Source organism: Molothrus ater, chromosome 3 (genome assembly GCF_012460135.2).
Source record: "Molothrus ater isolate BHLD 08-10-18 breed brown headed cowbird chromosome 3, BPBGC_Mater_1.1, whole genome shotgun sequence".
NCBI classification, from domain to species: domain Eukaryota; kingdom Metazoa; phylum Chordata; class Aves; order Passeriformes; family Icteridae; genus Molothrus; species Molothrus ater.
Window position 1 is genome coordinate 37,263,164 of NC_050480.2, and position 16,671 is coordinate 37,279,834.

At 35.2% G+C, this 16,671-nt stretch overlaps 1 protein-coding gene across 1 annotated transcript in view; it reads right to left on the minus strand.

The window, feature by feature from the left end:
- The window catches only part of PRKN (parkin RBR E3 ubiquitin protein ligase), a 673,569-nt gene that overhangs the window by 449,837 nt on the left and 207,061 nt on the right, over positions 1-16,671 (minus strand). Inside the window, exon 3 of the mRNA XM_036380347.1 lies at positions 16,415-16,652. Coding sequence (XP_036236240.1) covers positions 16,415-16,652 — 238 coding nt within the window. The remainder of the gene's footprint in view (positions 1-16,414; positions 16,653-16,671) is intronic.

Here is a 16,671-nt window from a genome sequence, read left to right on the forward strand (position 1 = left end):
GAAACCTACATAAAGTTAGCATTGTTTCAGACTCCATTATATTTACATTTAGACTACTTGTAATTTGTAAAATGTAGACTGACTGTCAGAGACCTCAGTCTATTTTAGCAATTTGCACCTACATAATGAAAAATACTCAGTTAGAAGAGAAAGAAAAGAAGTATTCCTCCAACTGTGTTCACTTTAAGGACTTTGTTGGAGTCAACACAGTAGGAGGGAAAATGTCTGAAATACAAACCCAGAAGGCTCAAACTAGTGAAAATTTCCACATAAAGTTAAGTTTAAAAACAAAATAGCATAGGTTTCATTTCTGGACCCAAAGAAAGAGAAATTACTTACAAGATCACATTCATTTTGCAAAAATACAATTGGTATGTTCTGTCTTTAACTTTTGTCCTTTAACTACTTTTTTTGTCTGCAAAGACATCACAGAGCACATAGCCTTCCTCCCCAGACCCATGTGGATGCACATATTCATAAACTTTTCTACCTGTTCTAGATTATACCTATTCTTTATGATGACTTTCTAATTTATAACATGAAAATGGTATTTATTTAACAGATAGATTCATCTAAAATGGTTGTGATTTATTTTAGTGAGAAAAATTGACTTTTATGGTTTGATTCAATTCATTCTAAAGTATATATATAAAAACATACAAACAGGTCAGATAACTTGTGCCTAAAAGGGTCTGTTTCTCTCTTTCATGGGGATTTAGAACAACAAAATGTGGTAGAAATATCTACTTTGCAAACCTCTAAAATTAGGGAAGATGAACCCCACACGGTGATGCCATGCAAAAGAACTCATGACCTAAGAGCTGAAGTACGATAACAATATGAAATAGAATAAATCAGAAAAAAAAAACCAATAAACCAACCACAACTTTTTCTTGATACTCAAATAGGACTTGCAGAATGTCTATGTATCTCAGGTAATTAAAGTATATGGAATATACAGCTATTCAGAAAAAAATAAATGGACTTTTCACTGTTACGAGGACTAAAAATTTAAGAAGAGTTGAAATTTGGCTGAAGAGGGTATAATGCCTAAGAGGTGGAGCATCAGAAGTTATTTGACAAGGACAATGGGGCACACTTATTTTTTTAATGCCTTTTCAGTGAAAAAATTTTTGTGAGAAAAATCAACCAGGAGACATCTATGAATTTAAAAACTGCAAAAAGCACAGCATTTGATCTATCACAAATTACTGGAATTCAGGACATTAGTATATTAGGATTTCTCTTCTAATCATTATCATGAAAGAATCATCTGCTTCACTTTTCTGAGTCCCAGTATCATTTACCTCCACTTTCTTTTATATTTCATCCAAATCCCTCATTATCTTTTTTACCCACTTACTTCTGTAATTACCTTTTCCCTGTCTCATTCTCTTTCTTGACCTCTATATAAGGTCACCTTTCTCTTACTTCTCACAATATATCTTCCTCTCCTTCAGCTTGCTCTCTGATTTTCAGACAAAGGAGGAAAATTCAACATTATTGCTCATATTAACAATAAAGAGTGAAGGATTCAAAAAGAGGAAAAAATAAAAACCACCAAAAACAATTGTGATGATTCTGCCAGACAGCAAAACATGGAATTAAAAAAAACAAAAAAAAAAAACAACACACCAGAAATTTCATGAAACTGCTGAAAGCTGGGTAAACAATACATGGGAGAAAAACAGTGCTACAACAACAAAGTGTTCAAGACTTAAGAGTGTCAAAAGGTCTCCCATGAAATGTACTTCTTGTGCATGAGGAAACCGCTATGCAGCAATCATAATATTCCCCACAAAGCTCCACTTGAGCTGCTTTTTATACCCTTGAGGGGACTGAGTCTGACCTGTGGTGATGACAGCTGGCTAGGCCTGGTTTATTTGCAGCTGAAGGCAGCGACTTCTGAGTTTAAGCCTAAGCACGTGAAGGGAAGTGAAGACGCTCCAGAAGTCTGCCTAGGTTGAACAGATCATGCAGTGCAGGCTTCAGTATGACAAGCAGATCCAGTTGATCACAGATTCAGCAAATAAACTAAAAAATGTTTAAAAATTAAACCAGTGGTCACCAAGAAAATCCATAAGGACAACGCTGTTCCCACGTCAGGCCAGAAAAACAAGAATATAGAAGATACACATCCAGACACTTGAAAACACAGCCCAGTGATGCAACAAAGGAAAGGACCTGAGCTTAAATGTAACTCCTGGGCCAGTGGACTCACTGAGGATGTGTGAGGTGAAAACCTTTGACAAGGCTTCCAGCAGCTCTTTCTCACACAGCTCTTTTAATAAAAGTCTGACCCAATTTACACAACTGCGCATTTCACAAGTGGCCTTTGACACAACTAGCTAAACACCCATGCAGGGAGGGAGGTTGAAGAAGGCAAAAGAATGGCTATTCCTACTGACTTGCTTCTCTGTGTTAGCTCCCTAATTGCTTCCTGTGTCCCAAAAGCCCCAGCTCTACTCAACTACAATTACAACTCAATTATTTACAACTATGAAATGCTGGAGACCAGCAGCAACATTCTAGCTGTTAGCTTTGTTACAGTCTGTCACCCCAATACACGACATTCTGGAAAAGTTTGTTTTTCAGGGCACCCAAGGAACAGATAATGAGGTAGCAAGGCTTATATGGAAGGTAATTGATCTATTCAAGGTACTAAAACTTTATCCTTGGAAGTAGTCAAGGCCTTCTTGGATGGGGCTTTGTCCTAATTGATCTGGTAGAAGGTACCACTGCTCATGGAAGGGGATTGGAACTAGATGACTTCTATGGATCTTTCCAACCCACATAATTCTGTGATTCTGTGATAAAAAACCTCTTTCTCAGCAGTTTTAAAATATAAATTATATTGTTACTGAATGAAATGCAAAATTCTCTTGTGTTCAAATACATAGATAAAATACAGGAAATAAATTTCAGGAATAAATGATCACTTTTCACAGTACAGTCCCCAAAAAAATCGTTCCAGGACTTGAATATTCATTGTCAGAAAAACAGAAATGAACAGTGAACTGACAAAGTTTGCTAGTGATATGATTTTTTTCAGGGTAGTAAAAATTAGGGCCAACCAGATAAACCACATTTTTTCTGGCCAACCAGAAAAAACACTCAGCATGCTGTCAGTGACAGTACTGTCACTCAGGATCCTGAGTGACAGAAAAATGAAAAATTAAATTCCTTGTAGATAAATGTGAGGTGATATACATAGGAAAAATAATTTTAGCCAAACAGTAATCATTTTGACTAGTTATTATCACACAAAAACAAGAACTTAGGGCTATAATAGCTAGTTGTATGAAAATGTCAGCTCTATGCTCAGTAACAATCAAAAAAGTAAATTGAGTGCTAGGAATTATTGAGAGGAATTGAGAAGGAAACCCAACCAAACAAGAAAAAAATCCCAGAAAATAATGCTGTACAAAATCTCTAAAAATCTATTATGTGCTCCATTTTCAGTAGCATGTGCAATTCTATCTTACTTTGCATTCCATAGATACATCTCTCACAGGACTGTCCATTAACATACCAAATAACTTGTTAGTGGTTTTTTTCTGATATTTCAGTGTGTCACAAAACATTGCGCAATTAACAGTGTACCACAGAAACTGTCATTTCAAATGACCTGTGATACCTTTTTTTCATCTTCAATGCCCTGCATGTCAGGCTCCACACTCTGAAGGTTCCACAGAACTAAAATTTTAATAACAATTTATTTAGAAACAAAGGAGAGAAGGAAAATGGCTCAGGAAGGATGTATCTATATACAACTTAGTTGATACAATGTTTTTCAATGAAGACAGAAAATATCACTACCAGCACTTTTAAAACTGAACTACTTAGTTTCTGAAATGTGCTATTTAATGACATAAGTAACTTATTTCAATAAAAGTAATATTATGAGGAAGTTCCTTAGCTGGTTTTACATTAGAAAAGAGATATATTCGCAATCATTCTCTTAAAGGCTTGTCCAGAAAAATGGAAAAGATTGAGTGAAAATGGCACTTTACCATGCTCTCTTATCTCAACATAATTGCATGGTCTTTGCATCACTTTTATATAATGTATTTCCAGAACAATACTCTAAAGAATAGGAATGATTTTAAGAAAAAGGCCAGCTTAGAATTTCACATACTCTGTTTGCACAGACTCTAAACTGGAATGTTGGATAGGCAGCAACACTGTTTTGCATTTAGAAGACAGTTTTGAAAATACAAACCTAAGTCAAGAGGTTTCTTTATCTCTTTAAACCATTGACCAAAAGGGTTTGGGAAGAAGGGATACAGTTTTTCCAGGCTATTAAAATCAGCCTAGGTATTTAAGCATTGAGCAGCTTTTTTAAGCAATTCAGTTGTGACACATGCTAAGAGCTAACTTCCTTCTGTAGAGGAAGAGAAACACGGAATGAAGTATTTCAGGAAAAGAAGGAAAGACAGACAAAGGGAAAGACAGACAAAGAGAAAGAGTGCATTCTAAGCTCAGAGCTTAAACCTCAAAGCACCTCTAGCTCTGCATTAACTAACAGAATTCCCCATCCACAGATTAGCTGAAAGGCAGCAAGATTCATCGCATTAAAGTTAAATGTGCAGAAAATGGAATCATAGTAATCCTCACTGACATGTTTACATGTACAGTCTGCTGAGCATCTATGTCTGTTATTTGATAAGAAGCATTGAAATAATAGTCTCAGACTTTGAAACAGTGATACCAACTAATCTTATCCTTGCAACTCTTACAGATGCCTCAACACATCTAAAAGTTTCTCACAGAAATGTGATGGTACCTATGGTCTAGTGATCCCCCTGCTATGCCAAGGTGCATAATTCTACTCAGGAAAGCTTTGAGCATCAACTCATGACCTTTTCCCACTTCACTTTGGAGAGACCCTTTGGGGTGGCTGCAGCCTGATAAACCTGTTGGCTTGATCATCTTCATAAAAACCAGGAAAACTCACTTTATTATCCAGAAGGAATCAAATGGCTTCTCTATCAGAATGAATTAAACTAATGTTGAAGTTTCTAAGTAGATACGTGTCACTTTAACTCTTAATTACCCCTTTTTCCTTTAATGCAAACATATGATGAAGCGAGAATGCGGTAATTTGTTGGCCCTGTGAGCTTTCTCAGTAAGAGATATTATCAATATACCTATGGTACATTCACCAACATGTTGTTTCATCAGTTATTACATATGTTTTACATATTATATGTTTTATACATATTATTATATGTATATATAATATATACATACACATATATACATATAATATATATGTTTATATTAACATATTTACCAACATGTTCTTTGTTTCATCAGTTATTATATATGTGTTACATATTATATGTTTATACATATAATAATATGTATATATAATATACATACATACATATATATACACACACAAACACATATATATAATATATACACATGCATATATATTTCATGTTTATACTATATGTGTAGTGTCTTCAAATGTGACGTCAGTATGAAATGTGTTCATTGCATTTTAGAGACTAGACTGCATAGCAATTCTCTGTTGGATTAATTTAAACCAAGTCCTGCTGTCATTCTTCAACTGTCAGTTTAGGAAACCACTCTGCCCCACGTTAGCTTTCCTACCACATGACCTGTAGAGCCTCCACTCCTCACCACCCTATCTATGAACTGCACAGAGCTTTAGCAGCTGCTTGTTACCCTACTCCCAATTAGTGTGACTCCAAACCAGAGGCTGCCAGCTGAACTCTCAGTGATTCCCTGGGGTGCCACGCCAATCAATTAAACTAATTGACTTTGTAGAATGGTTTTGTTGAAGTTAAACAGAAACGCTTAAAGACTATTTTGAACATTCAACTTGAGATGTACTTCATACCTCTTAATCTCAACAAAAGCCTGTTCCCCTCCTGCCATCTCACATAAACCTAAGAAAGCCTGTTTTTTGTTTTTCTTTCCATACAGTGGTTTTCACAGTTTGACAGTTATGTGTTGGAGCGGTTCTTCTTTCTAGTGTTGAATTCCCAACTCACACTATAAAGTAGAAGACATTCCTGCAGATTCTAAAGAGAAAAGATTTCATCCCAATGCCTCCCTAACTCCTTCATCAGTAAGCATTTGATCTCTAGTTGATTCTCTTGAAGAATTATGATAATCTAGAAAACAATAAAGGTATTATATCTACATCTCAGTGCCTAATGCAGATTCCTGTTCTACTACATATCTGTGTCAGAGGTAATCAACCTTACAGTTCTGCCCTATTTATAATATATTTATAAGCCATTTAGCCAGAGAAGGAGACTCCAGAGGGGGCTACAGGAGAATAGGGATAGCAAAATGAAATATGAAAGAGACTCTGCAGAAAAGAAAATGCTAGATGTTTTTAGATATGGCAATGTTTAATGAAAATGTTTTATTTATCTACATATTACTGGTCAAACACAGATCTTTGTGCCTGGATAGCAGACACAAAATGTGTTTGTTCACATTTACACTGCTAGATTTAGTATTCCTGAAAAATTTCTATTACAGATTAGAAGGAAAATGTTGAGGACTGATAACATTTCTGTTTGAAACAGATTTTTTACATTTCTATCCTAAATACTTCACAATGGTTAGAGTTATAAAGAAGACATGGCTCAAGATGAGTCAAATATTAGCTCAGCTACAGCCCTTGTTACGTTCCCACATTATGCTTTTAATAAGTGAAAAATTACTGTGAACAATGCTGTGGGGTTTAGAAACCAGGATATATAGCTATTCATCACATTTTGGATATCAAGAGGGATTAAATTGCAATATCCATAATCACTAATCTGCATAAAATCAGGAATTTTGATCTTTCACAGCTGAAGATAGTGAAGATTTTGCTATTTATTTAATTTTTATTAGAATAAACACAACATTCTTTTGAAGAGAAATAAAATTTGCTTGGGAAAAGTCCCTGATAATGTTAATCATGATCTTTACCTGGTCATATCTCCAGCACAGACTTCATTTAAAACATTACTGATGTTTGATTCAGCTACCCCCAAAATAATTAGTGGAGGCTAATTATTAGGGAAGAGTTGCAGCAGAAAAAAATTCAGTTGCCAACTGATATACCTTTAAATGAGAAACCAGCTGTTGCCAGTATAGTTTCCTTCCAGTAATATATGCTGAATATTTATTTTGTGACAAAGCTAAAGAGCAAACTGTGGTGAACAAAAAGAGGAGCTGTGTTTCCTGCTACTTTAGTTGCTCAAGTGAACTTTTGATCTTTTTCACAATTTTGGTTAAACCACCACCATAGCAAAAAGGCAGTAAGATAATGTCAGCCGGCACTGAAAACCAGGAGCTTATAATAAAACCAGGGACTCATCATAAAATCCCTGACAAGTTGTGCAGTGTTGCAGGAAGCTGAACATCAATGAGAACAGTATATGATGAACAGGCTCAACTTGGAGCATGATGTCCTTCTGTTCCCTCATCCTGCACCCAAAGACCCCATCTCCATACCCATGTTTCTTTTTCTCCATTCCTGTCTTTTGACAAGTAAACGTCAAGACCCACAGAACTGACTGTTGCACCAGCAGGGCACCATGGAAGCTTGGAAAGCCACTGATGCTGCTTAGCAAACATGGTGGCTTTCAAGGATACCCCACACACAAAAAAACCCTAAAAACCACCAAACCAAAACCAGAGAATCTGTCTTCCCCTGTGAAATGCAATGATCTTTTTCTTTCACAGAAGTTCAAATTTAGTCCCCCTAAAATTATTTGTATTTATAAGGAGAAAACAGGGTGTGTTTTGCAAAGCTAATATTACCTTCTACTATCAAGAGAATTCCTTAATCTCGTCCATGTAATCACTTTCTGTAAATCAAGCCTTTTTAAAAGGTCTGTTCTCCCAATGTCCTTGCTGTGTGCACAGAGTTCCGATGACATTAATGAATGCTGAGCACATGATTTGAGCACAGACTGATTCCTGTCATTCTGAGTGCTAAGAGCCCGTAACAGAAACCATGTGGTGCATGGTGAGGCACTGGAACAAGTTGCCCAGAAAAGTTGTGGATGCCCCAATCCTGGCAGGTTGGATGAGGCTTTGAGCAACCTGGTCTAGTGAAAGGTGCCCATGGCAGAGGGGTTGGAAGTAGATGACGTTTAAGATCCCTCCTAACTCAAACCATTCTATGATTTTATGATTTTTACTTGTGCCTCATAATTGGACTCTTCCTGTCAAAAAAGAATCACCCTAAAACTCTATTATCAATGTTTTTGTACATAAGGGATGTTTCCTAAGTGTTACTTTCATATTTTTTCTAGTAACATCAGCAATAAATGTCAACAATTATTCTGGAAAACATTCATAGTTTTTTTTCTGGAAAAAATGCATAGTTTTGTTTAATCAGTACAGAACATTTTCCACCTACAGAAATTTCCACCCAAATATCACCTCCAGCTGGGGGTATAAAGATGCAAGTGATGCACTTGCAATAGAAAGTCCATCCATGTTGTCCCTCATAACCAATCAAAATATGTTCCAAGAACAAAACTCTGTTCCACCTCACCCCTTGACACAAGGGAGTCAGCAAATGCCACTGTTCAATTAATATGGAAGGGCCTTTAAAAACAATAAAGTAATTAGACACGTTCATGAGAGACAATTATGTCATGTAAAGATAAGCATTCCCGGAAGAGCTTTAGCCTCTATTAGAAAAGAGCATTTTTTACAATTTTCCTCTCAAATTAATTTCACAGACATGCAAGGTGTGATGGGAAAATGGCACCATTCTCATCAGCCTTAAAAGCATATGATATGAATGAGGTCTCCAGCATGGCACTGGCTGCAATAAATTATCAAGTGTGCGTTCTGTTTTCTGAAATGGGCTCAATTTATCATTTTATTGAAAAGGTTCCATTATGCTAATGTCTTATAAAATCACTTTCTGCTGTTGCTAGAAGGTGAAGAGGGGATATCAATTTTTATATATAGAATTTGGAAGTATTGCTGCAGTGAATTGTCAAGGGTTAATAACCCTAAAAGAAGATAAAATATACATAAGAGCAAACTTCCAAGGACTTTGTAATGACAAATTTTCATAACCCTACTGGAAATAGAATAGTTTTCTTAAGCTTAACTCCCTTAAAAGAAATGTTGAAAGAATTAGAAATAGTTAATTTCTGGGCTGAAACTCTCTCTCTTCTCCAATCAAGCCTTGAATTGACACTGGAGACTGTTTTTTTTCAATGAAGGTCAGAATAGAAAATACCATTACCAATCTTGTCAACTTGCCCAGATAACAAATATGAAGGATAATCAGACAGGGGTACATGGGTGATTATTTGAAAAGAGGAATACTCCTTCTCTAAATCAAACTTTCTGTAATAAGAACATCTTTTCTTTTGAATTATTGTATTCAAAATAGGAAAGTATTAAAAGAAGAGAACTAGATTTAGATAGGCAATATATTTGATCCCACATAATAGTAATTCTGTGGTTTTGTGGTTTGTATCCAAAAAACTTCTTTTTTGCTGTGCATCAAAAAGAGAGTACTGTTTCAGAAATATTCCTATTTTTAACAGGAAGCATTTTCCTAGGGGAAAATGAGTATGTTCCTCTGAACATACTCAGAGAGCATAATCCAAGAACGTACAGCATCAAGAGGGATAATTTAATATATACTGACACTAACAAGCTGCCCAGGGAAGGAATTGAGTCACCATTCCTGGAGGTATTTAAAGTTCAGATGTGGCACTTAGGAACATAGTTCAGTGGTGAGCTTGGTAGTGATGTGTTAACCTTTGGACTCAATGACCTTAAGGTCTCTTCCAACCTAAACAATTCCATGACTCCAGGACTGCAATATATTTTAGCAGTCAAAAACAAGTGGAGCTAGAGCAGTCTAACCACCATCTCATTGGATCATCAATAAAAACCCTTCTGGATCTTGCAGCTTCAAACTGGATCACAGTTCAACAACTTCTGTCATACAACATTTATCAAACAGCTTGGGAACTTAAAATTTTTGAAAAACCCTCATTCAATATGTAGGAAATATTTAGTGCAATTGAGTTAAAATGAAATCCAATGTCTCTTTACACTATGAAAATGATATTGCCATACTCTTCTATTAATGCAAAAGGATTTTTAGACCTGAGATGCACATACTTAAAAGATGTTACTTCTGAAATACATGTTCTAACACTATGACAATCTAGTCAGGCACAATGTGTAAACATTTTGCATCAAGTATGCAAACAATGTGACTACCAAATCAACAAAGAGGTGTGTAGTTGCACACATCTTTGTCTTAGGAGGCATCCGCATCACAAAATCTTGTAAAACAAAACAAACCAAACCAAAACATGCATGAAGGGCTGCAAATGGGGTAGAACATCTCCCAGGTATGGAATACCCATGAAAGAAAGGTAGCTGGCAAAACAAAAAACAATGGAAGCAGTGAAGAGCACAAAGGAGATTCAGGACTAGGACAAGAAGTATAAAACTTATCAAATAAGAAAGGAAAAATGGAGAGGAAGGAAGACAAGTGCTTTAGTTCCAGTTTCTCTTTTAGAAGAGCTCTCAGGCCCAATGAACTCAACGTTTGTGAATACAACACATCACTGCAATGAACATGGCATCAGGTTATGGCACTGTACATTGACAGGAAGTTTAAAATAAAAAGCCTAACAGTGAAAGTCTAACAGTTTAATGTATGTAATGAAGGCACAGTGATAGCAATTAACAATGTGCCAGACCTAACCACTACCACAAAGAGAGCTGTGCAGGAATTCAATGCAGGAATTTTGTAAAAATTTGTTTTGAACTTTAAAACAGAACTGTACATATAGTAAATTTACAGTATGTAATGAAGACAAATGCAGCCTTGCTTCCCAGAAACTATTTGTTAAAATCAGGACTACTGTATTATTTCTGAGTTGGTAATTTGTTCTGCATTTCTTAAAAAGGTAAATTAATACCTTCCCTTTTCTGGGTGTAGATTGATCCTCAAATTATTATTGCATTTAATATTTGTTTGTAGTTTAATTTATTTGCATTTAATAAAAAGTTTGTAAGGTAATATATTAAAAAAATCTGAATCAAATGTAGGCTAAATCACAATGAGCTGCTTGACGCATTTTCATTTAAATTAAAAGTAGTTTAATCTTAATACAAAAGTAAACTGTCAAGGCACCAAATCAAAAAATAAATAGTAACCTAACTAGTTACTTGAATATTTCTACTGAAAGAATACATTGGTTGCATATTAAGTAATTTTTCCACTTTTTCCTGTCCAGCAATACAAAGCTTATTCAAATGGAGTCTGTGAAAGAGGACTATGATAAGAATCATGTAACCACCATGAAATGCTGTATTAATATTTCAAGAAATTTAAGAAAGGTCAGTAAAAGCGCTCTGGCACTTTGTTTTTAAAACAAAATGTTGATAACTCTAGGAAAAAAGGCCTAATTACTAAATGTAAATTGCACAGAATACTGATTTTTCCTGTTCAAACTGCTGATTTACAATACCATGGACCTAAGTTATATTTAATTAATTAATTAGTATTATAATTAAGCCACAAATTATTTGTACCCGTGACAAAGGAAAAAAAAATCTTTATACTGATTAGTTTCCTTTGAAAAAAAAATGCAGTTAAATAACACAAGAAATTTTAGGAATCCTTTTTTATCTCTTTTAAGGGAATAGTAAATTCTTAGATATTCGTATTCGTAACACAGAAAAGCAAGATTAGGTCAGAGCTTCATGTTTATGCACGACAATAAAAATGTTCTTTCCAGGCTGGAAGCCATTCTGAAAGGATGAGTGCTCACATTTTGTTGGAATTCTCGAAAAGGGATAAGAAAGAGCTGCAGTTGTTCTCAGCTCGGTACTGGGCAGTAGTACTCAGCCTTGCACCGCATGCAAATGGGGAGGTAGATATACACCATAACCCTGTCCAACTTAGATCTAATTTGTGATTATAAGGTCTAAAAAACTGTGAAGTAATTGTACAGGTACTTCAGCAGTTTAGACTACTCATTTACTTCAAACAGATTTTACACAAAAATTCTTATCCTTTTAGGCTTTTTGAGTGAAAGAATTATAATAAAGTGTAATATCAATTAAAGGGCACAGGAATTTTTCACACATAGTCATCAGAATACTATTCAAAAACTAGTTTTAAATGTTAGCAATTTAAATGGTTAAATTGATACGGGTTTTTTATTCACCAAGGCTTGCCTCAGAAGCATGAACAGATCTGACTAGTCCTAAATTGTGGCTTTCCCTTCTAAGTGTTTTTACTGTCTCTTTCATGGAATCAGACTCTTACATGGAATGGGCACCAGTTCATCACTTCACGCATCACTAACAATACTGAGGTTTTGGTAATGACAGTTTCATCTGCCTTAACTGATACTTGTAGTATTGGGAAAGACAGGAAGTTTAAACATATATTAGGTTTTGGTAAAGCATTTCCTAACTAGATGGAAAATAGTGAGTCCCTCTTTTTGCTAGAACTTACAGCTTGACACACCTAAGTCAGTATATACCAGTACTTTGTTAACTCTTCTGTGAAATGAAGAAGATGCAAAGATAAGGAATCAGAGGTGCCTTGCATGGAAGCATTTGTAAAAGTCTGCCTAAAGGATACCAGGATTTTTATTTGGAACTGAGCAGATGAGCATTTATTTTAAAGTTGAAAATAAAAAACCCTAACTAATGATGACCACATCTACTTGAGTCAGACAAAATAATAAACCAGCTGATAATGGATTAACCTGGAAATTACATAAGTAGCAACATTCATGTCAGCTTACAGAAAACGTATTCTGTTGAACTATTTTTTTTCATATTACAAATTTGCTTGACATCAGTCATACATTTACAAAGGGGAGGGAATGGGATTCTGCAGTCTCATTTCCTGCCTAGCACCACCCATACCAATTCTAGGTTGAAGTCCTAACTTCATGTTTCAGAAAAAAATGTTCTACATTTTTTTAAATGGACAAATGTGGAGAATTCTTGTAAGCTAGGATAATTTGCATTGATGGTTGATTTCCTGGCAAGTTAAAATCCATGTGTGGTATTCACATTTGCTGGCTTGCACTTTCTAGACAATGAGAACAAAAATCCTAAAACAGCTGCTAAAATCTAATATTCCCAGATTACCAAACTTCCACTCCACAGATGCCAAAACAAATATAAACCAATGAGGATGTGCATTTTTGTAGGATTCTCATGACTCAGCTCCTGAACCTTCTAACAGTTTAGTCATCTAAACAGTAAGTTATACTGGTTTTAGTTATGCAAGTGTCAAAAGCAGAGAAAAAACCATTTTCTTCACTCCACTCTGTTTTCTGTTTCTACTTCCAAATATTCTATTGGCTTTCTTGAATCTGAAATCACGATGCATTCTCATATTTAGCAGATGAGTCATACAAACCCTTATGTTTTACAGATTCATTATTTTTCAGGTAGAAATCAGAGAATCGTTAGAATTGTTAAGATTAGAAAAGGCATCTGAGGTCATCAAGACCAACCATTATCTCCTCATCTTATACATGTACCTACTGACATGTAACCATTATGGAACATAGGCTCATTTACTTACATTGTGTTTATTAAAGCTCTTTGTCCCAGATATTGGAGAGAGGCAAATTAAAAGGGGGTGAAGTAGAATGAAAGTCTTACGCTGAGATTTTTTTACATGTCCACTAGAAACTACGTGATGTTTTCAGAACAAAGAAACAACAACAAAACAAACAAAAAACCCCAAGAAAAACAACAACAAAAACCGAGAAGAAAAGGCCTTTCTATTACTTTTGTCTGCAAAGACAGGAAACCTGGAATTCTTTCATGAAGAGATTATTTGGATCCATTTTCATATTTTTTTTCAACTTGTTAATGACTTTCAAACTCTGAATTTCTCATAGAGAAACACACTGTAGTCTAAAAAACACAGTGCAAATAAGGTGCATCTCCAGACCAGTCAGGAGCTGGTTTCATTACTCACACAAGAGTAGGGGTGAGCTGGGAGGAGGATGTCCTGTTACATGCTTCTGCAAGGAGCAAATTATATCTTTGGTGGAGATACACTGCCAGGCCATAAGGGTTTTTGTCTCATCAAGTGCAGAAGTTCATACTACCTAATTATGTTGCTGATATAATAGCAGTACAGCATAACAAGAGTTGCCTCTCTCCTGGTTTGCCTGGTGGAATTTTGGTCTCTAGGCATTGACATAAATACTTCAAAAATACTATTTTAGCAGTCAAATGCTGCTAAAGATTCTGGGAGACGCTCTTGCGATGTGAAAATTACCACAAACATTTTTCCTCAGAAATCAAAGGAGGGCAAATAAAATAAGGGCAGGAACATGGGGTCAGCATAACAAATAAAAATAACTTAGGCTTCAGAAAGACTTACATTCTTAGTGTTTACTGTTGCAATTATGAAATAGCTGTGTAGCACGTCAGACTAAACAATATTAATTTAATCAATTAATTAAACATTTGCCTCTAAATTTTATGTTTAAATTTGTCATGTACGCATGGAACAATAAAGATTATACTCCATTCAGCTGTCGAGGTTGCTGCTGTAGACTGATGTCCACAACCATTCATCTCCTAGGACACCAACTTGGTAAGTATAATTTCAGCTATCAATGATGGTACCTATTTGCTTAAGCCACTCATTCCCACTACTATTAGTCATTTCATTTAGGCCAAAGGAAATCCTTGCTACACAGTAAAGATAACTGCAAAACTGATCTTTGGAATAATCTTTCTTTTTTTTTATTTTAAAGTGACTACAAATTAACTCACCCTAAATCCATAAGGAAAAATATAGTTCCCCATATTGAACAAAGGGATAGAGCTGAACAGACAAAAGGACAAATTTTAATAGTGAGAATCAAAACAAGGAAAGAAATTAACAGGCCTTTAAAAAGAACTTATTATTAATATCCTTCCACAAAGAACTATCAATCATTAAAGTGGGTCTTCTTTTTTTTCTCTTATGATAAAAAGTCTTTTTAATTTAATCACAGATAAAACTAGTCCACATATTTTATCAATATATTTTGTCCTCATGCATTCTGCCACGAAAATATTTGCTGCAATAGAAGACACCTATCAGTTAATGCTTAGCTTCACAGAGTTTGTAGTCTGTGGATAAAAATGTCACATGACACATCTTAGGAGTCCTTGCACATGTACAGACTATTCTGTAAAGTCAAGCGCAGCTATTAAATCCCTCTACATGTGTATAGTAATGAAAAAATAAATATGTGGTAATGCTTAAAAGCTCACACTTTTGCCTTTCATCTGAGAATAAACCGAGGTTGAAGATCTGTCCCTAGTTTACCATATTTAAATCAGCATGCACCCCTCTTATCTCATTACTCATTCAGATTGGGAGATGTGGATCATTAAGCTGGGTACTAATTTGCTCCTAAACCACACTCATTCATCATTAGTTGTCAGTGAGAGGTTGACCAAGTCAGTTGTGGAATACTTCTGTGACCCTCCCATGGATTGTATATTTTCTGCATGAGCTACTTAATAAATTCTTTAGAAGTTATTTTAATGGTTTTAGTAGCCATTTTGTTAAGCAAGATGACTTCTGTGGCCACGTTAGTCACAGAGGTATCTCTGTCACAATTTATCTTCTGTACTCTGGATATATATGTTTGCTATTACCTTGTGTACTGCACAAAAAGGCTATTTGTGTACTGTTCTTTATAAAAAGACATCTCTGATGGACTATTATGATAAATCACAACAGTATCTGGTATTGCACAGAATGATGTATCTTCACTGGGGCAAATGTGTCAGTAAGATAATTTTGCAGTAACCTGTGCCTCAGATTATTTTTCACAATGAAGATATTCTCAGTAAACATTTAGTGGATGAAGAACTACAAATGTCCATAGTATGAATCATCCCCATCATGTGGTGTGCCAGCAGAGCTTTAGTATATCTTAAATAGATTGTAAATATTTTTATAAAATGTATGGGTATGAAAGCATCCCAACAGATTGGGAATTAAGCACATTTGGAAGGCATAAGCTGCCCAACATTCTAGTTAAGGAAACTTCTATGATGGAAATTTTACAGAGACTATATTTTGCTTTCTCATAGACCTCTGGAGGTTTTGCAATCTTATAATAATTTATAAAAATATGAGCATAATACAAGTTAGATACAGGAGCAACACAAGAAATCACTAATTTTATCCACAAAGCAAAATTATTTTTCTAGAAGACACATCAGATGTTTATCATCTTAATATTGTTGTATTTTTTGTTTAATAAATAGAATAAACCATATATTTTGGGGGCTTTTCCCCTGTGGTATGGAACTAGAACTGTTCAACCTAAGAAAGAAAAAAACACATTAAAAATGTATATTGAAATGTACTAAGTCACCAAATTACCTGATTTTTCAGCAGGAAGTGAAACACTGTTTTTTCCAGGATCCAGAATAACTGCCAACCCTGCAGAGACTGATGGGAGGATGCTGGTACTGAGATCTATGCGAGTTAAACTCTCAGGTTCTCTTTTCAAGGCTTTTAGAACACCTCCAACACAGCTATGCTCTGTCTTCTCCTTGTTCTGACTGTTCTGTGGACTCTGAACAATATGAACAATGCTCTGCTGGGCCAGGTCACAGTTCTGTAACACAAAACCAAAA